At 50.1% G+C, this 26,254-nt stretch overlaps 1 protein-coding gene across 7 annotated transcripts; it reads right to left on the bottom strand.

Moving 5' to 3' along the window:
- Window positions 1-1,154: 1,154 nt before the first annotated feature.
- Window positions 1,155-21,973, bottom strand: WSCD2 (WSC domain containing 2). Of its 7 annotated transcripts, none has more exons than XM_039362763.1 (9): window positions 20,501-21,968; window positions 11,534-12,430; window positions 7,637-7,751; window positions 6,296-6,480; window positions 6,025-6,146; window positions 5,421-5,595; window positions 4,433-4,597; window positions 2,709-2,909; window positions 1,155-2,120 (listed from the first exon to the last, which is right to left on the bottom strand). In XM_039362763.1, exons 2-9 carry the CDS (start codon window positions 11,910-11,912, stop codon window positions 1,768-1,770), a joined length of 1,695 nt encoding a protein of 564 aa, XP_039218697.1. In that variant the 5' UTR covers window positions 11,913-12,430; window positions 20,501-21,968; the 3' UTR covers window positions 1,155-1,767. The 7 variants fall into 7 exon arrangements, with proteins under 7 accessions (XP_039218697.1, XP_039218699.1, XP_039218698.1 ...); XM_039362765.1 differs by having other exon boundaries at window positions 11,603-12,430; XM_039362764.1 differs by lacking the exon at window positions 20,501-21,968 and adding an exon at window positions 12,605-12,650.
- Between the last annotated feature and the right edge of the window lie 4,281 nt (window positions 21,974-26,254).

The raw sequence follows: 26,254 nt of genomic DNA, 5'->3' as shown, positions 1-26,254 counted from the left end.
CTGATTTTCCTATTTCTGTGCCTACCATGGGCATCAAAGCATGTGTGCATGGCCTCTTAAGGACCTGGAATTGCATGGACTTGCTTGTATTCCCCAATTTCCAAAGACATTGTGATTATGAACTCCCTTTTTCTCCATTAACGACTGCATCAACACAAGGAAAGGGCAGTGCAAGAATGTCCCAGACCTTGGCCTGGAAGGAGAGGCCCCCCCCCAGGCAGAAGAGATCTGCAGCCCATCACCATCAACCCCTCCTCAAAATGATCTGAGCAAGATGCCATTGACATCTCCAGGGGCTTAGCTGAAGACCTAGCGGTGGGAGCACCTGTGGAGACACCAAGTGGGAGCTGCTCATTTCGTATTCAGCACCATGGTCAGCGGGAAGAGAGCAAGGGAGGAGCTGTGCAGGAAAGGAGGGAGGGGAGGGCACAGACCCCTTCTGGTAGGGAGCATTCCAGCCCCTCCTTCCCACACCCACAGTCCTGAAAACCCACATCTAGCCCTGGTGATGTTCCAGCTGCTGCTGGACTGAAGCCGCCCGTCACGTTCTACTCAGCTCTGGCCCTTCCCCAAGGCCACGGCACTCATCCATCTCCTGCTGGGTGGCTCCCAGTGAGCAGGGGAGCCTGGCTTTGCAAGCAGATTCTTGGCCACAGGAGAAGCATCAGCACAATGTAAAAGAGGAATGTTCTGTTTGGAAATGCAAAATGACACCCCACAAACCAGTAGAAGCTGCAGAGATATGTCGCAACGGGCAGCCCAGTTGTTTCTGGACTTTGGCCAGGCAGTTCTGCTTTCTCACAAGGCTGCTATTCACGTTCTCCAAGCTTCTTCTCATCCCTTGCAATCCCTTGCTCCTTCTCAGCATTTGGCGGTCACAGAACAAAACTGTTTCTCATTAGGTAATTGAAAAACAACCTAATGGATTTTTTCCCCCAACCTGCCTTTGCCTTTATGCATACAAAAGAGAATGAAAGAAGAAGAAAGTAGATAGATGATAGATGATAGAGATATAGATAGATAGATAGATAGATAGATAGATAGATAGACAGACAGACAGATAATAGATGATATACCAACTCATATCCAAAATAGTGCCACCCTCCCAAACACAGACACTGAACTGCACAAAAGACCACAGCTACAGCCGTAGAGATATTAACAAAATGTTGGTTTAATGGGCAGCATTTGACCTGAGGATCGTTCAGATGGAGTCCAGCGGCTTTGAGGTTGCCCCACGAAAGAAGATGCAGAAATTATATTGCTAGCACAAAGCTCAGCACTGGTCAGTTAATCCATCCTGACCAGCCTTTGACAGTAAATCAGGTCTAAAAGTCCAGGATTCAACAACAGAGCATTCTTCTGGGGTCAGCAGAACCAAGGAAGGCAACCACATTGTGAGATTTTAACTAAATTACTTATTTCAAACTGGGTTCAAGAAGGCAACCAGCTAAGGAAGAGCAGAGTGGTCTTACTTGGGCAGGAAGGAACACAAAACCCCTAGAAAAAAAGCAGCAGCAGAAGCAGCAACAGCAGCAGCAAAACCTCCCACCCATGGACCTCACTTTCTGGAGACAGGCTGGCCAAAACATCTTCAGTCAATCATGACAATCGCCATCTTTGCTCATGCAGAAGGGTTCTTTAAAAGCAAGCACCGGCAGGGTGAGTCCTCCCACACCACCCACTGGGTGGAAATGGTTCCTGGCCAGCAAGAAGCCAGTTGGCACCTCCTAAGGAGATCAGTTCCTCTGCCCCAGCCATTGCCCATCATCTGGGATAATAGTCCTTTGGGACACCTGTCAGGTTCCTGAGTTTCAGAGCCATGTCCACCGTTTTGATGTAGCCGTTGATCATTTTCTTCATCTCTGGAGTGTAGGGGTCATACTCCAGCTTCCTCAGCCCTGACCGCTTGAAGTTTCCGTCCTTCTGTCCCTCGACGCACAACAAGCGGTCTTCGTGAACTGCGGCCCCCAGCAGGCTGACCATCCTCTTGAGCTGGACAAAGAGATCTTTCTTGAGGTCCTCAAAATGAACCACCACGACCTCCTTGCCAAACTTCAGCCAGTCGAGGGTGTGCGTCACCCACCACGGAGCATAATTCTTGACAAACTCTGGCCATTCTGAGTGAAGGAAGAAAACAGTTTATTTGCTAAACCTTCCTTGGGATCTTCAGGGTCTGCCTGAACTTTTATCCTCCCCACGACCAGAGACAAAAGCTTTAAATAGCTTCATTAAACACAAACCGGGCGGCTCACCCTGTAAAATTCTATCCTAAAACTTTGCTGTGGAACTTTTCCTAAGGCCATCTTAGAATTAATGCCATGGAGCAAAACACAGATTGTACTTTTTAAAGATCAGCTTTCTTTCAGTTCTACACAGCTGACTAATAAGAACTATGAAGGTAGAAAGTTGGAGGTCAAGCGTCCATGGAGACTGAAAGGATGGCCATCCACCCCTTCTTCTCTGAGACGTGACCCTCACTCAGAGCACACAGGTGGGGAGAAGCAGCATAGGCCATATCAGTCTAGGTTGAGGCTTATCCTGGTCCGTTGTGGCTTCTCTAAAACCTGCACTCAACCTAGCTTGTCCAGAATCGCTGTCCTGGCATCTCAGCTTCTCAGCCTTGAAGTTCAAGGAACGTGGGGGAGCTGCAGGAGACTGCAATGTGGAAGACCACCCACCCCAGCTGGGCGGATGGCCAGACCTACCCTTCCCCTTCCAGTGGGCCTGAGAAGCAAAGCCAATGTGGCCCCCGTACTTCCGGTTGAACTCCGCCATCAGCGCTTTGTAGGGGTTGCGGACCAGGAGGATGGCCGAGTCGAAGGCTTCGATCTCCTTCTGCCCGCTCTCGTGGGTTTTGATGCATATCGTCCGCCCACTGCGCCAGTGATCCCGCTCGCCTTTGAACCCTTTGGGCAGGGGTGGCAAGGAGAGGGGGGGAAAGAAAGAGCGAGCCGTGAGCAGCAAATATGGGGAAAGGAAGGGAGGATGAGAGGAAGGGTCTGCAACTCTTTAGCTGGTCTGATAATTCTGGAAAGGCTAGGCCAGGCAAGGGACAGAGAAAGATAAAGGCATGAAGAATGATTTCACACGAGGAGGGTCTTCACATTGACTGGCTGTTGAAAAATAATTTAAAATAGGAACTAATTGGGAGGAGATCCTAAAATGAAAATAGTCCTTTTTCTACATAGGGATAAAGCTGTCAAGCTTTCAGGAAACTGTCTCTCTCTCCCCCCCCTCCTCTCCTTCTCTCTCCCTCTTTCTCCTCCAAAGCCCCCTTTGACTTTCAGGCGGGCATTTCCTGGATTTCTTCCCTTAATCTTCCTTGTCACAGCTGCAGATCCTTTTGAGGGATTTCCCAGAGAATGTGATTCAGCTGAGAGAGGAAAGGCAGAGCTTGAATCGCTCTGATCCTTGCAGGCGCTGGAAATGATCCTCCCCCTCTTCAGCGGGACTCCAACATAGGTTAGAAAAATAAACCTCAGCCTGACGATCTGAGCTGTCCTTCTCTGCCAGGACGGTTAATACAACCGCTACAGGAAGCCTGGCTGTCCTCTGAGGATAACAGGAGGTTAAATTAGGTCCAAAAAGGCCCTAATATTATTTTTAGAAATTTTCAGAAGTTGTGGGTGCTGCATCACTGAAGAGATGGGACAATCGCTTGTCTGAAATGGTCCAGGGTCTCCTGTTTGACCAGGGAATTGGAGCAGAAGATCTCCAAGGTCCCTTCCAATCTATCCTGTGGTACTTTTCAAGTTCTTGCGCAGGCTTGGCTTCAGGTTCCCTTCTCACGAGTCAGCTGCAACGGATGCTTTACAGACACGAGAGTCGTGAATCGCGCATCGTTTTTTCCCTGGTGGGATTGGTTAAGTCCCAGCACAGACCTTCCTTTCCCTGCTGAGATGATCGGAGGCTGATGGCTGTAATGGACTTTTCCGTGGGATGCCAAGCTACCCTTGAACATGCACCAGGGCTTTCTCTAAAAAAAGGGGCTGCTTGTTAATCAATTTGTCTTTTTTCTCCCACGGATCTTTTAAACTGTAATGAGCTAGAACTTTCATGGTTTGGTCTCCAGGCAACTGCAAATTCCAAAAAAGGATCTGAAGCTGGCTTGATAATTCAAAAGGAACGGAGGGAGGGAGAGAGAGAGAAAGAAAGGAAGGAAGATGATAAAGTGATGGCTGGAAGAGGCAAAGTCCCAAATTGTCTGGGCTGGGCAGAGTTTGAAATAAATGGTGGGGTCAAAGCTCTGGCTAGCTGGGGAATTTTGAGAGTTGAAGTCCATGAGTCATAAAAGAGCCAAGGTTGCCTACCTGTCCTAGCTGAATGAGGTTTTCAGCTGAGGGCCCCTCAACGGCTCAGGATAAGTCCAACCCCCTCTCTGATTCTCCCCCCCAAGTCATTTCAACTCCCAAGAAAGCCATGCCATCACCTTTATTATAAAGAGAGCCATCGAAATAATAACTCCCAGTATAGAAGCCCGTGGCCAGTTCAATGAGGTGGCGTGCCCAGGTGTTGCCAGCTCCAGGAAAGCTGGCGAGGGCGACCAACTGTTTGGCTCGCGTGGTGAGAAACCTCCGATCCATACATCGGTTGTCTGTGAAACGGAGAAGGAAAGAGGGTTCCTGAGCTCACAAAGGAGATGTTTCTGTACAACTCCCCCCTCTGAAGGCATCCTTGAGGGCACGGTGAAAGGAGAAGGGCTTTCCTTGCCCATCCCAGACTGCTCATTCTGGTGGCCTTTGAGGACTCTCGGTTGCCCCAGACCAGGGGTCTTCCAACTTGGCCCTTTTATGACTTGTGGACTTCAACTCCCAGAATTCCTCAGCCAGGTCCTGGCTGAGGAATTCTGGGAGTTGAAGTCCACAAGTCATAAAAGGGCCAAGTTTAAAGACCCCTGCCCCAAGACTAACTGGCAGAACTCCAGAGTAGAAGGTTTTGAAGCTGTCTCCTTGAGCTTCCAGAACAGACGCTTGGCTTAAGAAATGTAGGTCTTTATTTCGTATAGTTTTTACATGGGAGCTGAGCCTCAGCTGGGAGTTTAGCACATTCTAAGGTTTACGTCTGAAGCCTTCTCCAGCCCTCAAGGAAGGAGGACGCCTCTCTTCTTTGCACCCTCAGACGAGGGAAAGAACAGCGTTCTCCTTCCTCGTGCTGCAGTTCTGGAAGCCCCCCGTCTGGAAGTGGCCAAGGTTGAGAAACACTGGGCAAGAGGGTCTGTAACTCCTACCCCAGAGCAGGGACTATGCTATGATTTTACAAATTAATAACCAGAGAAGTGGGTATTAAGGTGAACTCAGGAGGTGCTGGACCCAGTGTCCACCAGACCCCCTTGGTGATGGAACAGGAGACTGTCGGGGTCTTCTGAAGACCCACGGCCCCCGGACCCTCCCCCCCGGCACCTCCCCCGCCCCTGATACCTTGCACTTGGGTCTGATATACAATGAAATAGTCTGAAGTGCCGCAGCTTTCGAACTCCTCCCCGCTGCATCTCTGGGCGCAAAGATGCTCGCCTTCTCGTTCATGCAAGGAGAAAAGAGTGGTGGGGAAACCGCAGTGGCAGAAGGTGCCAGCCAGAGCTGCCAGAGGGTATTCCTAGAAGGGAGGGAGAATTCACTGCTAGGCGTGGGGCAAATGCTTTGCAAGCAAAGATGGATGAATGTCAGCTCCTGCTTGCCAAATGGGGAGGGCTGAGGCAGAGGGCTGGCACTCTCATGGAAACCCTGGGAAGGGAGAAAGGGTGCCCAGCTCTCCCGATTCTGCCCTTCAGGGCCCAGCATGGCTCCCACCACATTCCAGCCCCTCTTTTCTGCCGGACCCCCTGACAGCCCCTAGAGACGAGAGGCTGTCCCACCCAGGAGTCAAGTAGTGGCAGCTGGAGGCCAAAGAATGCCTCCGTGGAGCCTGCATGGGTACCCAGGAAGAGTTGAGGGAGATGGAGCTAGCGGTCCAGATGTGGGGCTTTGGAGAACAGCTACGTCCTCGTGCCAGGCTTTGGGGCACAAAGCAGCCTCTTTGGCTCACCTTTCCTGTGCAGAGGTCAACGCATCGGTCCACAGACATGTTCCTCATGGTCCTGCTTGTCAACAGAGCCAAGGAGAGGTTCTCTGGGCGACGGAAACAGCCGCGGAAGATGGCACTGCCATCTGGGGAGAGAAGCAGAGGGAGGTTCCTTCGCTAGGATCCAAAAGCCTTTGCAGACCCGCTAAGGATGCTCTGGGCATGAGACCCTTCCTCCAGTTAACCAAAAGAACAACATTGTGGCAACGCCCTCAAAAATGGAAGCCACACTCACACCTCCTGGTGGACTCCTGTGCCAGCTCCAAGCGGTAGATGGACAGCCGGTTTGCTCCCCCACAAAAGCTGCTCTTCTCTCCTTTGCACTCCATGTTGCACTCGGTGTCGCTCACGTTCACGGCCAGGATCTTGTGCCCACAGTAGCACTCTGCCCCAAACTCCAGCCCTGCGTACAGGTAGCCCCTGCCCAAAACAAAGGCACCCTGAATGTGGGAGAGACCAGATGTCCCTCCCTGGGCAGTGACTGTGCACAGCGGCTGAAGCCCTGAACGATGGACGCTGACCGTGTCATCATCATGCACAAACTGGCTTAGCTGAATCAAGGCCACACTTGGGCTTACCTTGAGGAATTCTGAGCCAGTTGATGGAGATTTACAGGGCAGGAACAAGGGACAAGATCAGGATGGATTTCTGGGCATCAGTCCCATCGCCTTTCAGCTTTATTTCTTCGTTTGCCACCCCAACCATTAGCTTTACGAGGAATCAATTCAACAAGCAGAAAGAGTCAAAGTGGATCTCTACCCTTCCTATCAAGTGGGCCAGGGAGGGAAATGCGATTCAGTGTCTTTGCCAAATGTTACTCCTGCTCACAAGATTTACTCCAGGCAGGTAGGAAAACAGATATTTCCCAAGAGGAAAGGTTACCATCACTCTACGGATTGTAGGCAGCCATACTACTTCACCTCTGGCTGAATTGTGTGATGATTTGTCGGGTGGGGATGGATATGTGTCTTTTGCCACTGAAGCAAGAACCAAGGGGAAAATCTCCAGCAGACAGCAGTCACAGGAGGAAGTCCTGCCTCGGAGCAGAATCGCAAAGTGTTTGTGGGTCAAGAAATTGGAGGAGAAGGAAATTAATTGATGTTCTTTAGGGAAGGAGGTTCAGTGGAATGTTCTTCTTGGTCTGTACAGCTCAGCATCTCTTTTCCCTCCCTCCCTCTCTGAATTGCTCCCAACCCTTCTAATTACAAAAAAGTCTCCCAGATAACTCCAATTCAGCATGATTTGGCTCCAACCATTTGACATCGTGCCCCTCGCTTTCCCCCTCCCCAACTAATCAATGCAATGTAACCCAAGAGACCTTCCTTCCAATTTATAAAATGGGACTGATCAACGTCTGCTTTCCCTGGTCCTAAAATGTCTGCCGATCCTTCCCACAGGAGTCCAGCCTTAGGCCCTGCACAAGACCTGGACCAGCTGCCCTCGTGGCTGAGGGGGGGGCTGTGAGAGAGGAAGGCAAATAGTCCCAGGGAGAACCTGGAACTGCCCACCCCCAAAAGAGGGAAATGCCCCTCAATGCCTGAACTTAATGAAGTCCTAGTGTCGTTTGCCACCCTACCGTTCGGCGCAGTTGTCCTGGCAACGGAACAATGTCATTTTTTTGTAGTCGAAGAAGGACACTCCGCGGAGGGCTCTTTGGTGGGTGTTGTCAACATAGCAGCCGATGTATTTTGCTGGTGAAAGGAGAAGACATGTTAGCATTTGGAAGGAAGAGGCTGCTTCAGGAGAGAGAGAGAGGGAGAGAGGGAGGGAGGGAGGGAGGGAGGGAGGGAGAGAGAGAGAGAGAGAGAGAGAGAGAGAGAGAGAGAGAGAGAGAGAGAGAGAGAGAGAGAGAGAGAGAGAGAGAGAGACGCACTCCAGGTCTTAACTCAGAGTCATGGGGAAGACCTGGCAAAATGAACTGTCCAGAGTGACAGTTCTCAGCCATAACCTGGTCTGGGGAGAATCCCCATGCTGTTTTTCAGATTCTGCATTTTAAAAAATCCTTGTAAAACCTACAGATTACAGATCCCATCCCTAGCAGGATTCTCTAACCACCGCACAGCCTCCCTCCTCCCACCGAAACTTGCCCTGCCTGTCCAGGGAGCCATCCGTCAGAGTGACGAGCCAGCCTTGCCAGTGCCTGGATGTGAATTCAAAGCACGTGCTCCTGCATACTGATGGCTCTTTCGATTTACAAGACCGGGCTTGGTGCAAGGAAACCTGTTGGGCGTGCCTGTTTCTGGCACAGCAAGGGGAAGGAAGCGGTGGCACTGCCAGTCCACCTTCAGCCTTCCGCTTGCCAAGATGGGTCGCCTACCCAGCTGGGGAAGAGTTGGCTCAACTCCCCAAACGCTACAGCTCTGCTCTTTCCAGAGTCAGTCTTGAATCTGAAAGGAGACCAAGGCTGAAGTTAGTCCAGTGAGCCATCCAGACTGGACTGAGGTGCTGAATTACCATTCCCATCATCCCCCGCCAGCAGGGTCCTGGCACAGCCGGCCAATGATTTGTGCTCATTTCTCTCCTCGGCTTTTCAATGTGCTAATAAGGGAAACTCTAATAATAAGGCAAATAATAACATTCTGGCTTTATAGTACACACCATCGCCATCGACAAATCCACCATCAGTCAATTGCAGCAGGCAGCTTTACTGGGAACAGCTGGCATCCTACAACGAGGCCTTGAACACCATCAGACATCCCCACCTGCTTTTCCCAGGTCCCTGGGAAGGACTCGATAGGCGGATAAAAACACCAAATCCAGTCTGAACATCTGGCTGGGTGTGCAACAAACCACAGTAGTGCAACAGGTGACATCTTGGAGGAAGGGAGAGTCCTGGGAAGTCGTTTCCTTTTGCCTTGGGACTTCCTTAAAGTCAATTGCATGGACACCCACACGCCCCGAATCCTGTCACTAAATTTGGGGTGTAGAAACTTTAGAAGGGAGGAAAAAAAGGTTGGCAATCGATAGCAAAGTCCTTTCAGTTCAGTCTTGCAGAAAATCCCCCAACTCTCCACACAAACACACACACACACACATACTCCTGTCCGTGGGGTTTTCAAAGGGCTGGTCTGCTCAGCCCCCTCCACCTGAGCCCCCTGCCCTGGTCCAGATGGGGCTCCTGGCCAAAGAAGTAGTGGATGAGATGGGCACCCCTCCCCCCCGCTCTTGCACCCCTGTGGATCCTTGACAAAGGGAGGGAGGACAAATCGTGTCCAGGACAGACACCCCCAGTTTGTTCCAGTCATTTCTGGGCTCAGCCAGAGCGGAGAGCTGCCCTCCCAGAGGTTAATTGCAGGGATGCTTTGCATATTCCTGGGCCTGCCAAGCAAGGCTACAGTCGGTGGCAATTGGACCTCCCTCGCCATCTGCTAGAAATTCTGGAATGTCAGATCAAATTAGTCTAATGAGACTGGCTGAAAGGGTTTCCAGAACGGGCCCACCACCTCCCCGCTATTTGCTGGGGAGAAAAAACCTAGGTGAGGCTAAAAACCACCAGGAAGCCGAAACTCAGGTGCTTCTTTTTGGGAACGATCAAAACAAAAGGACTTTGGATCAGGAATCTGCTATGCAAGACGAAGGACCTATGAAGGGAGCCTTTTCTGGTGTGGCCCCCGTTCTCTGGAAGATGTTGCCCCTGGAAAGGAAGCCTGTCCCATCCCTTTGGCCCTCCAGAAGGGCATTAAAACCTGGCTCAGTCATGGGGTCCTGACGGGGTCCTCTGTGTTGGACGTGGCTACTGCCATAGCAATCTTCTCTTGGCTACTTGTCTCTGCCCTTAATGTTTCTTATTATTTTTATATTTAATGGTAAGCTGCCCAGAGTTGTCTGGCAGAGTGAGATGGCTGGCACATACGTTGAATATATAAATAAAAATAATAAATAAGTGGCCACAGCTGGGGAAGGCTGCTCCCGGCAATCTTGACCCAAAACATCTCCCTGCCTCCGTGCCAGGAAGGAGCAAGGACCCTTGGGCTCTCCAGATGTCAGGCAGTCTTGAATGCATGAAATGAGGAACTAAACCTTTAAAAATTCAGTTATGATGTGAATGTGGAGAGAAGGAGGAAGGGAAGGAGGAAAGATCTTTCTATTTTAGGAGATGACTGTCCTCCAGGTCTCCCAGCTTCACCAGCTTGTCAGGCAGAGGGACTGAGGCCCTCAGAGATGCTGAAATGCCCTCAGGGCACAGATGCCACCCAATGGGCAACATGAAAGGGAAGCTGGTGAAGCTGGAAGACCTTCCAGTCTGGGCCAGCTGCTCCATCCCATCCCCACCTTTCTGAAGAGCTTCATGGATCCCAGAACCTCCTGGCTCTTTTCTGCAGAAGGAACGTTTTCTCTCAGCCTCCATGTTTCCTTATTTACTACATTTCTTGGATGGAGTGTGTGTGGGGGGGGTGCAGGAATGCAATGATTTATTCTTCTCCACCCGATTTCTAACAGGGAACTGTCTTGACAAAATCAGACAAAGTGCTTTGTTTTTGTTTTCCTGGAAATACAGTTATGTTCTTTGAAGTATATTAAAAAAGAGAGAAAAAGATTAATCATTTAGACAGATTACTTCTACCTGCCGGCTGCAATCTTAGGAGACTCTGGTAGGAATAGATGAGGAATTGAGACAATTAAAATGTCCAAATATTGTTCCCATCTTTAAGAGGCAGGTCGGGAGAGGCAGAAGAAATGATTAAGCAATCCTTTGATGGACAGCAAGAAAACAATTCATTTATTTGGGGCAGCAGCAGATTATCCAGAATTAGGGACCAAAAGTTTACCTTCCCACCCCCACCAGTAAAACCACACAGCCGATAGATAAAGGGTACATCAGGAATATAGTATAACTTGATTTCAAAAATCTGATATAGCTGCAAAAGAGCCTTGTTGTAAAGAGATCAGATAGACTCAACTATTCGATGGATGGGTAACAGATCAAGCACCCTAAGAGAACTTCTGGAGCAAACAGAGCATTTTGGAATGGATGGCAAACAGGTGAATCCTGAAAACTCATCAACTAGGATTGAGATACATGATGGGTAACAATTTAAAGGGAGTGCTAATTAAAATCACAAATGACACCAAGCTTGTGAGGCAAGTCAGCAACACTGAGAAATAAAACCTCGGGGGAGTTGTGCCACTGGGCACAAACCGCCTCAGGATGAAAATTTGTGAAATAGATGGAAAAACATTGAAACAATGTGCAAAAATCAAAAGATACAAGGAAAGGATGAGTAAGATTTGGGTTGGAGCAACACAAGGGTTTAACCCAATGAGCCAAACGCGTGATGTAGCAGCTAAAAAGACTAAAGAAGCCTTAAAGGACAGCCTGCCCCCAAACTAGACAATGTTTTGAACCAGCCCTTCGAAAGAAGGCAACCTGTCTTTCCGAGGAACCGGGGTAAAAACAAGATCTCAATTTCCATTCTCTGCATGCTATTCCCAACATTCTCCTGAACCAAATTCTTCCCCAAAGCAACGTTACCTCTATCTTCCTCCTTCTCATGAACACTCTTCCCCTTGAGCATTCGAGACCACGTCTCCCTGTAATCACCTCTGCTCCTCCCAGCCGCGTCCTTCGGAGGGCTCTTGAACCAGGTCCCGTACCGCCGTGCCAAGGCCAGGGACTCCGGCATCGCTTGAAATTCCCTGCCAAGTGGCAGCGTCCCCAGCAACTGAGCTTCAGTCCCTGCTGCAGCATTGTTGCTGGGCCGGGGGACAGCCCCCGGGACCCTCGTCTCCCCGCTGAAGCCAGCATGGAGGAAAACCAGGCTGCCAGCCGTCAGGTAGAGCGCAATCAAGGTGAAGAAACGGATGGGTTTCCGCCGGAAGTATCTTTGGAATTTCAGCAAGAGCTTGGCCATGCCAGCGTCATTACGGATGTTTACGGGGACCGGGTGGAGAAATGAGCCAAGGGACAGGTGCCCACTTGGAAAACACCCTTCTGAGCCGAGAGCAGGAATCTCTGTGTGCTGTCTAAGAGGCCATGGATCTGATGCCACGAATCTGGTGCCACGATTGGGTCCTCAGTGCAATTTTCTCAGTAGATCAGCCCAGCTCGGACACTACTCTCCATGCATTGATTCAAAATGAGAAAGTTGCAAAATTGCTTCAAATAAACGTGGGGTTCTTGACCGTTGGGATTAGTCCTTGGTCTTCTCCTGCCACAGAGCAGCCAATGATGAAGTTATCGTGGGCAACCTGGTGATCAGGGGTTGCTGCTGCTGCTGCTGCTGCTTTTAACTGGCAGGTCCATCTGCCTCGGAAGGAAAGTTCACCAAAGCCGAGATGCATCCAAGGAGTTTTGAGGTACACAATAATGTCCAAGAACACAGCTGATCAAAGGTCCATTCATTGTGACGGAGCTGGAAGAAAATTCAACCTAGAAATGAACAGAAAAGATAATATTAAAATAGGAAGACATTTCTCTTTGAGCTAGGAACTAAAGGAGCTCTCCATCATGGTTTTAAACCCCGCTTGTCTCTGGAGATGAGGAGGGGGGCAGGTTCCCTGCAACTTCCATTCTCTTTCCCAGTTTCAGCAGCGTTCACATGACCTGGGAGGGATTCCAGATTCCTGCTGGTGTTTCACAAAAGCCTCCTGCGGTCAGTGGCCGTGGGTCTCAGAGCAAAGGCTGCAAAAGAGGGTGGGGTGAGCTTTATGACATCATGGCACAGGCACCTCTGATTGGCTACTGGGGCCAATTGCAAGGGTTTCTCTTGGTCCCACCTTCTCTAAAAGAGTGTTTCTCGACTCGAGCCACTTTAAGATGGGTGCACTTCAACTCCCAAAATCCCCCAGCCAGCAAGGAGTTGAAGTCTACCCATCTTAAAGTGGTCAAGGGTCAGAAACACTGCCCTACAGGTCACTCCCAGCCAAGGGAGGCTTCAGAAAGCAAGTTATTCAGAGAACATTGCCCATGCTCCACTGCCCATTATGTTGCCCTCTCCCTGATCTCCATAGTCTTTCCTATGACCACCATGTGCCAAGCCAAAAGATGCTGGATTATTTCCACCCCCAGTGACCCATCATCCTTGTCCTGGCTCAACTTAAGGGGCTGGTAATGATGCTGACCTACCTGAAGAGGCCCTTGTTCTCCTACAACGAGGTGGATGCTGTTGTAGAAGGCAACAGCAGGGAGGCAAGATCTCCTAGCAGGAATAAAATCTTGGCTATCCCTGGCTTGATTGAGTTTTAGAGATATCCACAGCTCTGGCTGCATTACAGGACCTTCCTCTGCTCTCAGAATTGAGTTAAGGTCTCCCTTGCCAGTGGAGGCGAAGAAAACCATGAGAAAACCCAGAAACAGCGAAGGAGAAACTAAATGAGGAAGACCGAACGCCACTAGTTTAATGGACTCTGGTGTTCCTACCATCTGTCTCGAGATGATTAAGTAAAAAATATCACTGGGACAGACGGCGTGGAGTATAAATAAATGTTTTAATTCTGCTTCCTCATATAACTATCCAAACACGTCTTTGTCTCTGAAGCGTGAAATTTATTGCAATCAACGGGGGGGGGGAGCTTCTGCGGTTCCAGGGGAGAGAAAGATTGGAAAGAAAGAAAAAAAATGATGCTGCTTCTTCTCCTTCTTCTACTACAACCTCGAGTCCTTGGGGACCTCGGTTCTGCTTTGCAATTCATGATTCCCAGCTGGGGAAAAAAAACCTTCTGGTTGCACCTTTCAAAATCATTGTTTGCAGCTGTCTGGAGGGTGCTGAGCTGCCAAGGTGGGTCCGCAGGAAATTCCCCACTAGCAAGAGTGACATTTGAAGGCCTCATTATCACCTCATGCAGAGTCAAAATCAAGATCTCTCTACCAGGCAATCCCTGTCAACCATCCCACCATGCAAGAAGGCTGGAGTAAGGAAGGTGATTCCCCCAGCTTTCTGCCCCCCACTGGGAGGGAATGGGGGAGAGGAAGCTTTGTTTCTGGCCACCCCATTGGGTCTCCCAGAGTTGTGAGGCAGGCAGGGATGTCCTAAGCCCAGGACTGGAGTGAGAGAAGCCCCTCAGCCTGAGGTAGGCGGCAGTGGGAGAAAGCATCTCAGAGCAATCCCCCCTTAATTGTGCCTGGTATAAGCTGATCTTCAGAAGTGCCTTGACAGCTTTTCCAGAGTGCATCGCCTGGAGAGGGAAGAGATTCTTGTTCCTTGAGGAGCTCCAGACGGATGCTCAACAGGTACAGCCTCTCACTGCCTCCGTTGCAATTGTTCTGAGCCTTGATTGGGGCAATCGTAGGGCTTATGGCTGATTTTAACCTGGTTTGGTCTCTCTCTCTCTTGCCCTGATTGTTGCAAAGGATCCTCACTTCTCTTCCTTTCGGATCAGGAAGGCCCTTAGAGAGCCAGGCCCTCTTTGCTTCCAGGCCGTTCAGCAGAAGAAGCACAGTTGCAGGTGCAAATGCTGCCCTGACCGGCTAAAGCAGGGGTCTACAACCTTGACAACTTTAAGACTTGTGGGCTTCAGCTCCCATAATTCCTCAGCCAACATAAAAACAACACAAACCGGATCCCGGCCTTTGGAGCAGTGGAGTTTAGGGCTGGAAGAAAAGTAAAACACTCCTCTTGCTGCCTCTTGTTCCTGCTTTGGAAATAAAAGACGTGTGGGTCTTACAATAGCAGAGAGGAAAAATTAAAACCGTAATCCGGGGCACCTCCACCTGCCTGGCCCTTTCATAAGGCCATCTACTTCGGAGGGCTTCCATAGTCACAACAAGCTGACAAGGAAACAGAAGGGGCACTAAATTATTCAGCTCTCTCAATTGCTCTGTTACTAGCAAATGCTGCAATAAACTTGCCTTCTCTTTGAGCTTGCAAAGTGCGCACAGGCACTGCCCGACAGGCGTCTGTCGCAGCCCCAGATTCTCCGGACAAGTAGAAGAAAAGAAGAGAACCGCAACTGAGCAAAGACAAAGTCTCTATTGTAGACATTGAGTTCCCAGCTGAGGAGGAGGAGGAGGAGGGGCTGGAAAGTTACTGCAAGGATGGAGCACCACCTGCCAATCACCCAGAGGGCGATGCCCCCCATCGGCTGAAGGATGGCATTCATTCCCTTCCCCCTTCCTCTGGCCCAGCCTGGCATTCCTGCATATTCAGGCTGCTCAAATGTGGGCAGAGAGTGCCTTTCTCCCTGAAGGAAAGAAAGCTGAGCTCTTCGGAAGGGCTGCTCGGCCTCCCGAAAAGACACCGGAGAGCCTGAGAAAAGTTATGAGTTCAGGAAAGGCCGGGAGGAGAAGAGAAGCCAAGAAAGGTGATTCAGAAGAACTAAACCCAGAACGAGCGATGGTAGCACCACGGTGGCTCCTAAGGGCAAAGCTCCAAACTGCACTGTTGGCTCGCTATTCCCCTGCTTTACTATGGTTTCTTTTTCTATGTCTAACATTTCTTCCTATGTGAAACTGCAACCAGTAGCAGCTGTTAAGACTGAGTTGCAAAGAGAAGCCCAACATCTGGCGATAAATGAAATTCTAGTCCGAACTGCTGGCTGGGGCTGCAGATCAGGTCATGCCATGAGGGAGCCAGCCAGGACCACAATTCTCAGGGGTCCAAGGCTTGGAGGACTGTCCTCCCCAAGACTAGGAGACCTCGTTGTCCCGTCCCCCCCCCCAATGAAAAGGCCACAAGCCAAAAGGTGAGCTGTAGGACCAGGAGGTGCAGAAGGTGGCCGTCAAAGAGAGCCGTCCTTCTCCACCTTCTGCCTTGCCACCCCCCCCCCCAGGGATTTGTCCTGTCCCAAAGACGGGGATTCTCCCTTAAAACCCAATCTTGAACAGGGCAGGATGGGGACAGTTAGTGAAGAAGCAAAGCATCAGTGGCCAAGATTTGGAAAACAAGTGAAGAGACGGCCAGGATGTTTGGTAATAGGAGACCCCAGACAGCCTAAGAAAGCCGCATTCTTCCCTCATCTGCTAGGTGATATCTCAGCAGGGCTCAGTGGCGAACAAAAGGAAGTTTGCTTCAGGGCCCAGGCCTGGCTAAGGGGCCAGCTCAGCTTTTGCTCCCAGACTGAAGGAGGACCTTGCTCCAGCCCCGTCATATAGTCTGCTTTAGGCAAGGTAAGCAGAATCTGGAGGCTGCTTCACCCAGCCCTGAAAATGGCAACCTTACCAGACACTCCCAGCACCCCAAAAAGCACCAACAAGGAGGGTGGATGACTTTGATTACGCAATCAGGATTCACTCTCATTAGAAAACTATGGATTTTGCATTTTAAATACATTTTAATCCTACGCAACCCCTTTCCACAACCTGGTGCCTTCCAGATTATTGGAAGAAGCTCCCATAATCCCAGGCACTTTAGAGGACACGGCTTCATTCCCTCGAGAGAGCTGAATGTCGAAGGGTGTCACCCCCCCCCAGCTCAATGGAGACCCACCATGCCAGCCCTGCCAACTTAACACTTCGGGATTTCTTGACTTGGCTGATCCCTTCCGTAAGTCTGGCCAAACTTGGGTTTCTCTCAGTAAGGGGAGGGGGTGTCTAAATGATGCAGAACATAAATAAATGAAGAAAGAAAAGAAAGAAAGAAAGAAAGAAAGAAAGAAAGAAAGAAAGAAAGAAAGAAAGAAAGAAAGAAAGAAAGAAAGAAAGAAAGAAAGGCAACTCGCCCCATGCCCGGACAGATTATTAGAACGTTGCCAACTTCTAATTTGTTTGCAGATGAAGGCAAGCACATGCATCAAGTATTAATCAGGCCTCTAATTAATTGAGATTTGCCTTGATGCAAATTTAATGCTTCAGACTTGCTACAGATTGTCATGTTGTTGTTTTTAAGGGAAGAGATCAAGGTGGCTTTTATTTCTTTTGCTTTTTTCAAATGCCACCCACCCGAAGGAGCAGCTGTTTTTCGAGAGACGCCGAAATATGCCAGTCGAGGGGGGGAACAGCAGCCTCTTCTGGAACGGGGCAGCCAGAGGCGGTGGGACCACAGGACCCATCCCATCAGGCCTTGCGAGCCTCTCCCCAGGCTGAGCCTGTTTCTAATTTTCCTCTGGGCGGTTGTGGCTGTTCATTCAGTCACGAAAGCCATAACTGGGCCTTGCAAGTCTTTTTTTTTTTCCCTTGTTTTAAGATTCTTTTAAAAATAAAACAGAAAAAAAAATGCAAAGCAAATATTAGCCTGTACTATTGTTTGGTCTTCTTCCCTTAAAGCTGGAGGAAACATGGTGGAAAGGAAGAGAAGTTCCTGTTTCCCTGCTGTTTGAGAAGAAAAGAGCAAGGGAAGGGTTCCACCAAGGCTTCTGTTGACAAAAAGAGAGGGGGTTATTCTGAGCAATGGCTTCGGAGAAGAAAAAAAGACACCTAAAGACACATACACAACCTATGTGCACAAGCCTCATTCAACAAGGCTCCATAAGGGGCCCATGAGTCGTGTGAAGGGGAACTCTGATCTACAAATAGCTTTTTTCCTCCATACGTTTAAATGCTGGACTCAAAACTGCCCATTAGCCTTGGAAATGCCTCGGCACAACACACCAACCTTGGTTTGGGATGTGTCAAGTATCCAAGTTAGGTTTATTTAGGCTACTCTACCTCTTGCAAGCTCAGAAAATGGGCTTGTTCAATAACCAGGTTGAGAAAGTTCTCCAAACATGACGGTCCAAATATTTCTCTCTTGTCTCCTCTGGCTGAGTTCAACAGTCAAAAAAGGACTGGGAGATTTAGATCTGAGAAAAAAGAGACGCTGAAAGATGCGTGCAGCAAGGGCGGACGAGGGAAGCCAATTAAAATCATGAACATATGTTGGAAGAACTAAAAAGAGACATTTGTTCTCTCTTTTCTAATTTGGGAGTGTGGCATCAGCCGGTTTTCCTTGGTGGCACTTTTGGGGCAGACCAGAGGAAGACATTGGTCACACCACGTAGTCATTCCCTAGAAAATGTGTCCCTGAGACTGGTAGGGTCAGCTCCAGTTTCTGGTGGGAAGAAGCTTTTCAGCAATGCTCCCTGCATCTCCAGCTGGGTTTCAAAACACTTCCTCCAAGTGATCTTCAGATCTGGTCCACAACTTCATCCTCTCCTGGACCCAAGCCACCTGATAAGGAGAAGGCCCTGTCTGGTCACCCCGGCTCTTTTTCTGGAAGGACGTTAAAGTCACACAGAGCATCGCCTTTGGTGACCAAGATGGAAGCCAAGCGAGGCCTCCAACCAGGTGGGTCTAACTGGGGCTCTCCAAAAGAGTCCAAGCTGCTGGAGGGGACGGCCAAAGGCCACAGTTACCCCTAATCTGAAGACACAAGGAATATAAAATGAAGGAAACCCTGAACGTGACTTCTTGTCAATGCAACCACTTCCTTTCACCCCAGCAAAGATGGCTGCCTGACCATTGCATGTTGTTTGGGCATGGTACCAGTTGAAGCCTCTCCTTTTAAGGAAGGGAGTTGGGCGGCCCTGGTAGACTGGCCCCAAATGCTTCCTCCTGCTGCAGTGCACTTATCCTCAGAGAGGCCCGCTTGCCTTCTTCTCTCTTCCACCACCACAACCCTCCAGCTGCATTTGTGATCGGAGAGAGGGAAGGGCTTTCCAGAAGATGAGTGAACAAACGGATGAGGAAAGGGAGGTTTTAAAACAATCCCTCTGTGCTGCCTGCAATGGATGCACTTAAAAAAATTAACTAGCTGCTGGACTGGGGGTGGGTGGGAAGGAGGCAGCTGAGCTGGAGAAGGGATCAAACCCCCAAGCCCTTGATCCCATTTGCTAGCTACTGATACAATAACATCTCCCTCTCTTGGCCGACATGTGGTCTCTATAGATTATTCACTCTGAAAATTGGAAGTTAGAACAGGCCAAGTTAATCCCAAAGTGGCCAGCTGTTCCTCTGCCTGCAATGGGGCCCTGTTAGAAACCGCCCTAAAGATGCCGGTCTGTGCTGGGCTCCTTCCGACCTGCAGTTTTGGGATTCAGGACTTCACAGGATCCCATGTATGGTGCCTCCTGTTCCACCTATCACTTCCCACCCAAGCCACAGCCACATCATTGCTTGACTCAAGCCAATGAGGATGTGGCCACTCAGAACCCACCCATCAGCCCCCCCTCAGCTTAGCCTTGCTGGATCTCAACCCATCTGGATAAGCCTTTTGGTCCCACTCCAGCTTTGGAGCTGATCTTCTAATGGGATCCCGGGTGCAGAATCTTATTTGGGAGAAACAACATCCACTGATGTCAAAACACAAGCAAGAGAAGCTGGGATGCATAAGGAGCTGGGTTATCCCCAGTTATTTATACCCAAATGTCTCTCCTGGGTGGAAGGCCTCCAGATTCCCTGCTTGTCTAATACCTCAGTCCCAGGTCTTCAAAGAAGCACCTTCTCCCCACATCCACACACTTAGCACAGCTGTTCAGATGGAACACACTCTATCCCCAGATGTTGTCCAATGGAGCTGGAGCAGCCCAAGGGAAGTGTGCTTGGCCTCTTGACCTCCAGAAGCAGTTTAGCTCCAGCAAGAGGAGTCTGCTCACAGTCCTGACCCCAGGAGAACATCTACTGTGCATCTCCGGGCAGCTGATCCACTTTGTTCCTTCCTTTAGATGCCACCCTCCAACTAAGTCCTTCGTGGAACTTTTAAGAAAATCTCTTTTGAAACCAATCCCAATTTGTTTCCTTTGGTCTCTGAATCATTTCCAAAAGAGGCTTCCCCATTCTTCAGGAAGCATCTTCTCTGCTTTAAAGTATCCGGCTTTCACACACACCATTCTTCGATGCCATTCTTTTTCCCTCTGGGCTAATTGGCCGTGAATTTCATGCCATCGTGGTTACAACTGCAGCCACAGGGTAGCCTCTCTGCAACGTGCCTGAAAAATGTGGGCAGAATCCCCTACCCCACAGACACCCTTGGTCCCCTCCCCATCTCTGAGCCAAGGGGATGCAGAAGAGTCATTCACGGGTCATTAATCCAAGATTTCAAGAGATAACAGCCAAGCAACCAGCTTTAGGCGAGTTGCCCTGCCCTGTTCTGAGTTATGAAAGGCTCCCTTCTTTCTCCCGTCCCCAGAGGTTGGGGGGATTAAGGTCTCATGTCCCTCCTGGCAAAGACACAAGCCCCCTCCCGCAACCCAGCCGGAACCTGAAGTGGGCTGGCCCAGAACACGAAGGGCCCGTCTTTCCTAGGACCCCCCCCCTCTCTCAAAGAAGGAGGGTCTTGGGGGAAAAGAAGGTGGAAGGAACACTTCGTCCACCCAGAGAAAATGCCCCTTGCAACTTCCCCGCTGGGAGATGGAAGACCCTAAAGAGGGGCTCTTTTGTCCCATGGACCTAAAGGAAGAGAAGGCAACCTGCCTACCTGAAAGGGGAAGGGGAGATGTGACAAGACCCCGGTCCTCTTTGCCAGACCCAGAGCAAACCTTTACCCAAATGGCCACAGGAGGAACCCCTCCCTGCCTCTCCCAGGTGAACCCAGACCTCAAAGGGTGCAGGATGCTGCCTGAGTGAGGGTGATGCCCCTTGGCTTCTTACCTGGGGGAAGTCACCTTTCTGAGGTCATCTGAGGTCAAATCCTTTCCTCCTCCTCCTCAGCCTCACAGCTTCTGCAGGCACCTCCAGGCTCCTGTGGGCATCACTCTGGAAATGCCAGATCCTTGAGCGAGGCTTGGAATGCAGATGCAACCTACATCACCCCAGGTTCACCCGGGCGTTCAGAGGAGGAGGAGAACCGCTCTGGGGAGGCTGGGGGGGCGGTCTTGCCCGAAGCTGGCGGGCTGCAGGCAGATGGATCCGTCCTCGCTTCCGATCCGGCAACTCTGAGCATCCGGCGCTCTGGAGCCCCGCATGGCGGGCTGGCTTCGCCTGTGGGAGTCACATGCTGGCGTTGCGCGGCGTCTGACCCGGGGAAGAAAGCTCTTGGTCATCCAGGACTCGGCAGGCTGGCGAGGACAGCCCCGCCACGGATTGCGGAGGCTCACAGCGCCGCAAGGGCTGCCCTCGCCCCGCGTCTCTTTCCAGCAAGCGCGCTCGGCTTCCCTCTCTGCCTACGACCGAGCCCGGCTCCGCTCGCCAGCCTCTCGCTCTGCCTCCTGCTTAACTCCTTCGCTGCTGGCGCCGCCGTGGCCCCTCCGTGCAAAGGAGCTGCCAGCGCAGAGGCTCCGTCCCCCCAGTCGGGGGTCTCCGGGGGAGAGGGGGGCTGGGGGAAGCAGCCCGGGGCCTCGGGGGCAAAGCCGCAAGAGGGAACTCGGCGCCTTTCCCCTGCCCGAGTCTTCCAGCAAGGGTGAAAGGAAAGCGCGGAGCTTTTCTCCAAAGGAGACCCCTGGGCTGCCTTTCCGGAGGGGCGGACGGCTGCTCGACGGGGAGTCCCAGAGCTCCAGGCGAGGCTCCTTGGCGAGACAGAAAGGACGAGGAAGGGGGGCAGGTGGAGAGACGCAGCCCAGGATGAAGGAGAGTTCACCCAGGAGGTCCACGTGAGTGGCCGAGATACACTGGTGCGGAGATCCCAGAACAAGCTAGAGAGCGGTACCAATCAAGTGTCCCAGATACAAAAGAGGCCACATCCCTAATCTGTAAAACCTCCCTCCTGTTATTACACACACACACCCCTCTTTGTTGCTCTTTGGACGTAAAAGCCCAAGAAGGGCCATCTTGTCCCTCGAAAAAGATCTCTGAGCTAAATAAGTCCTGTAAGAAGATTTCAGACCCACAAAATTATTAGATAATGGCTGTTTTCTTCCGCCTTAACTCCTATTGTTTCAGTTGTTGGGGGATAAAGACAAAAAGAATCTTGCAGATTAATGCCAGGAGGAAGGAGATTAAAAGATTAAAGGGGAAATGAGTCCACAGGTTGGAGAGGGGCTTCCTTTCGCCTCTCTTTCCAGAGTTCGCTTGCAGCTTTCGGCTTCCAAGTCTGGGACAAGCCTTGTATAATGGACAAATCATCCCCCCCTCCCTCCGTGTTTCTAGAAATATCCTTCCTGGAACAAAGGGGTGGGGGAGCCTCTCAGAAGGAGACCCTCCATTTCCTAAAGAGAGACCCGTTCGGACCTACTCTGTGACTGTCTAGTGGCAGCTGAACACCAAATCCTCTTCCTTAGGAACCGGCAGATCAGGATCAGCTTAGGCAAAACTGTGGCCAGGTGTCAGCTTTGGACGAAAAGAAATGAATTCTTCACTCCAGCTAAAGGCAGCTGATCCCCTGGATCTTCTTAACTACAGATTTGTCTTTCTGATTGCAAGATCCAATCTGCCTCTTCGGTCGACCTCTGGTCCCGGTGACCAACCCAGATTGGATCTTGCAACATTATTCTGGGAAACGTGTATTTGCCTTCATTCATCTTTCTGACCTTTTGGTTGGGTTCATAATTACACAGTAAAGTAGTGTGGAGTCCCTTAAAATAATTTTAAAACTATTCAGAATGTACAGAAGATGCTTAGAGAGAGAGGAGGGGAGAGAGGGAAGCAATGCAAAACTTCTGAGCTAGCATTTTCCTCCTGTCTCTTTCCTGTTTAATCAGACAAGTGTACACTTTGCAAAATCCATGGTGTGCTTAGCGAAGGCCAGACAGAGCGCAGGGCCTGGGAGGAGGAGAGAGGCATGAATGGTAGCCTTGGTCAAAGAAATGTTATTAATCCCCAAAGCTCCTTCTTTGCTCTTGGGTGTTTGGCTGGGCAACCCTGGCTGGTCAGAGGCTTCCTGTCTCCCTGCCATTCCTCCTGTCAGGGCTGGCAGATCTTAGGCCAGAGTGAGGGGGCTGGCCTGGGCACCCTCCAGCAGAAGACCGAAAGGGCCTGGTGCATCCTTCCCCTCTTCCTTCCCTGGGGGCTATCTGTCCAGACTCTCCTTGATTACTCCGTGATATATGAGTGCTCCCACTGTTGGCTGAGAGAATCAATTAATTTGCTTCTGCCAGAGAAGAGAAGTGCTGTGGTTGACCTGCGGCGGTCCTGCAGTCCTTCCATGCCCTCTGCAGAGGCAGGCTGGTTTGACTCAACAGATCAATGTGGACCGTGGTGGTAATGCCTGAGGAGAGCCAATGGCTATGCCAGGGATCCGTTTAATAAGGTAATTGACCCTCAGCCATTTCTATTGGGTGGGGAAGAGCGTATTTTAGAGCCAGGACATTCCTTGCAGAGCATAACTCTGGAACTGGGAGCTGCCAGGAGATGAATTCAGCTGAGCCAAGGACATGCATCCCTAAAAATGCAGAATTTCAAATTAGGAGCACACCTCCAGGGGCCAGTTTGCTTCCTTGTGACCTCAAACTAGTGAAATAGGAACAAAGATTTGCCTGTGTTTGAAGTAGCCAAAATTCAGGTGAAGTCTGGGCCTTAATCCATACTATTTTAGAAAGTAGGCCACATCAGGACACAGATCAAACGCCGTTTGCCATGACCCCCAAAATAAGCAGACCGAGAAACATCAAGGAACAGTGCTTCTATGGGGGAAAGTGGGACTTGGTTGGCATCTGAGCGGACCTCTTACTAGGCTGATACATTCGAGAGCAACTCAGCTCATCTGGTAGAAGAATAACAGCTTGGAGAAGACAGCCAAACATGACCCACCAGAAATCTTAAAGGTTGCAACCCCCTTAAGAACCCCACCCTGCTGGCTGCTAATTGCCAGAACAGCATCTTGAGCTGCTTGGTTCAAGTCCAGACTCAGAAGCTATCCTTGGTGCTGAAGCTTCCACCTTGGAAGGTGAGCAGGAGACACCTTCTTAGAATGGACAGGTATGTGTTCTCCTTGTTCCCTCCATCTATTAAGGCCTTCTGCGGAACCTGGGAGATCAGCTCCAAATCTTTGTGGTTGCAGAACAGTTTTGAGGAGCATCATCAGAAGTATTGCATGGATATTGGTTTTGTCTCATATGTCAGAACAGAGAAGAAAGAGACCTTGGAGGTCTTCTAATCCAGCCCCCTGCTCAGGCCAGAGACGCTACACCATTCCAGACAAGTGACTGTCCAGCCTCTTCTTAAAAACCTCCAGTGTTGGAGCACCCACAACTTCTGGTGGCAAGCAGTTCCATTGGTTAATTGGCCTCCCTGTTAGGATGTTTCTACTTAATTCCAGGTTGCTTCTCTCCTTGATCAGTTTCCATCCATTGTTTCTTGACTTTCCTTCTAGTGCTTTGGAAAATAAGTTGACCCCATTATCTTTATGGCAGCCACTCAGATATTTGGAAAATTGCTATCATATCCTCCCCCCCCCCAAGTCCTCCTTTTCTCTGGACTAGCTGTACCCAGATCCTGCCTCCCTGCCCCTGGATTCCACTGTCCACGGCTGTTCTGGCTCTCACCGCCCACACCATGATATTCCCAGCTGTCCATTTGCTGCAAAGGAAGGCTATTTCCTTTGGACGGGGTGGGGGAGGAAAGATCTTGGAGCAGGAGAGAAGAAAAACTCCCAGCACTCAGCCTGTGATTACTGAAAGTGGCAGAGCAGGAGCTGAGCTGCGTTCTGGCTAAATGCTCCAATTTTCTCCAGCCCTCGCTTGACAAGACTGCAGCATTTTCTAGCTGCAAGAAAATGAGAGTGGCAGAAACTCTAAAAAGAGGAGGAGAAGGAGTCTTTCTTTCTTTCTTTCTTTCTTTCTTTCTTTCTTTCTTTCTTTCTTTCTTTCTTTCTTTCTAGGGCCATTTCCTCTGCTTGTTGTTTTCATTGCGTTAACGAACCCTGACGGCGCGCTAAGCCCTAAAGCGGTTTTTGAAATCTCAGCTGTTGCATTTCCTGCCGCTAAAGACTGGGGGGAACCACCTTGTGAGGTTCAGGTGAAGCTCAGAAGGGTTCCTGGGGTTTTCAGAAATAAATAAATAAAGGAGAGGCGTATACAGATCAGTTCCCGATTCATACAGGAATAAACTGATGGATGCAGATCTTCTCCGTGGCATGAAAAAAAAGCTCTTTTCACCAGCAACACACTTTGGGGTACCAGACACCAGAAGCAAAGCTGGTTCAGCAAGAAACTGGCTTGACAAGGAGACGGTTGACCTGGAGATTGTTGATCGGTCCCACTTCGGAAACAGATGGAGCTCTGGGGTGCGGTCCTCGTGGTCCACAAGATCCCAGGTTAAAGGAAAGGTGAGGAATCCGCTCAGCCAAATTGGTTCCACCTTCTGAACCACCACTCAGCTCCCCCTTCCAGTATCCAACAGCCATGCCCCATTATCAGCGATCGATATTACAATTATTACATAATGAGCTTAAAACTTGTCATTCTAGAGTTCCTCCCGATCTGTGCATCGCATGGCAGCTAATTGCCGCCAAAGTTATTTGGGGCTCTTAATGAAAATGCAAATACAGAGGCATTAATCAGACAATTACTTCTTAAGCACGAGACAGGCAATGCTCCACCTAATTAAGAGATAAACAAAGTTAATCAGGGTGCTGGCAGCATCAGTTAAGGGGACGGATGGGCTGTGGAAAGGAATATTGCAGAATGATGGATTAATGGGAAGACACCTCCCATCTGTTTCTTCTCTGCAGCCGGATCTGCTGATGAAAGGGAACTAAACGGTTTTTTACTTTTTAAAAAATATCTTCCATTTTGAAAGTCAGCGAACAAAACTCTCAAATCAAATCACCATCATCATCCATTTATGGGACACGTTTGGATTCTAAGAAGGAATTAGAGCTAAATTCACAATATATCGCAGAGTTTAATGGACTGAGGCTGGGAGCCACAGGCAGATCCCGATAGAGTCCTCTTTTCTTCCCTTAAAGGTAGAGAAAGATCAGATTCTTCCTCTCATGTGTGATTTCGGTATCTGTGGGGCTCTGTGGGGGGGGGAGCCTTGGAATAAGAATCCCTGAATCTAGAAACCCAGCATCTCAAGGAGGACACTGCCTTCCCTCTGGCATCTGGGTGATTTCGTTGAGCAAACCGAGCCAGCTGCAATCTGTAGAATGGGCGCCTTGGAGAGTTTTATCCCACTGCTGACACCAGGAATCTGAGTGTGTGCTTGACCGCAGGGTTGTAGTCGCCACATTGACTTTTTTGACCCCCTTCCTGTGGATGCCCTGCTACTTATTCTTTGATCTCACCCTTAAGGGCCCGCATTTTCTAACCCTAGGAAAATAATCTGCCCAGCCCACTGGGGTTCCAGATTCGAGGGAGGGGGGTAAAGTTTTTTGCAAGTTCGCTTCTCAATGAACACAGAAATACCGGAGACAGGGCAGGGCTACATCTATCTCCACATCTAGCCACGAAGGGATCCAGAATAAAACGGGGGATCTCTGTTCAAATCCATTGGCAGCCACAGAAACCTAGAGTGACTTTGAGGTCT

The sequence above is a fragment of the Crotalus tigris genome, unplaced genomic scaffold, assembly GCF_016545835.1.
Source record: "Crotalus tigris isolate CLP2741 ecotype Arizona unplaced genomic scaffold, ASM1654583v1 scf7180000019478.12717781048:2074007, whole genome shotgun sequence".
NCBI classification, from domain to species: Eukaryota; Metazoa; Chordata; class Lepidosauria; order Squamata; family Viperidae; genus Crotalus; species Crotalus tigris.
This window is presented reverse-complemented; position numbering and strand designations above follow the sequence as displayed.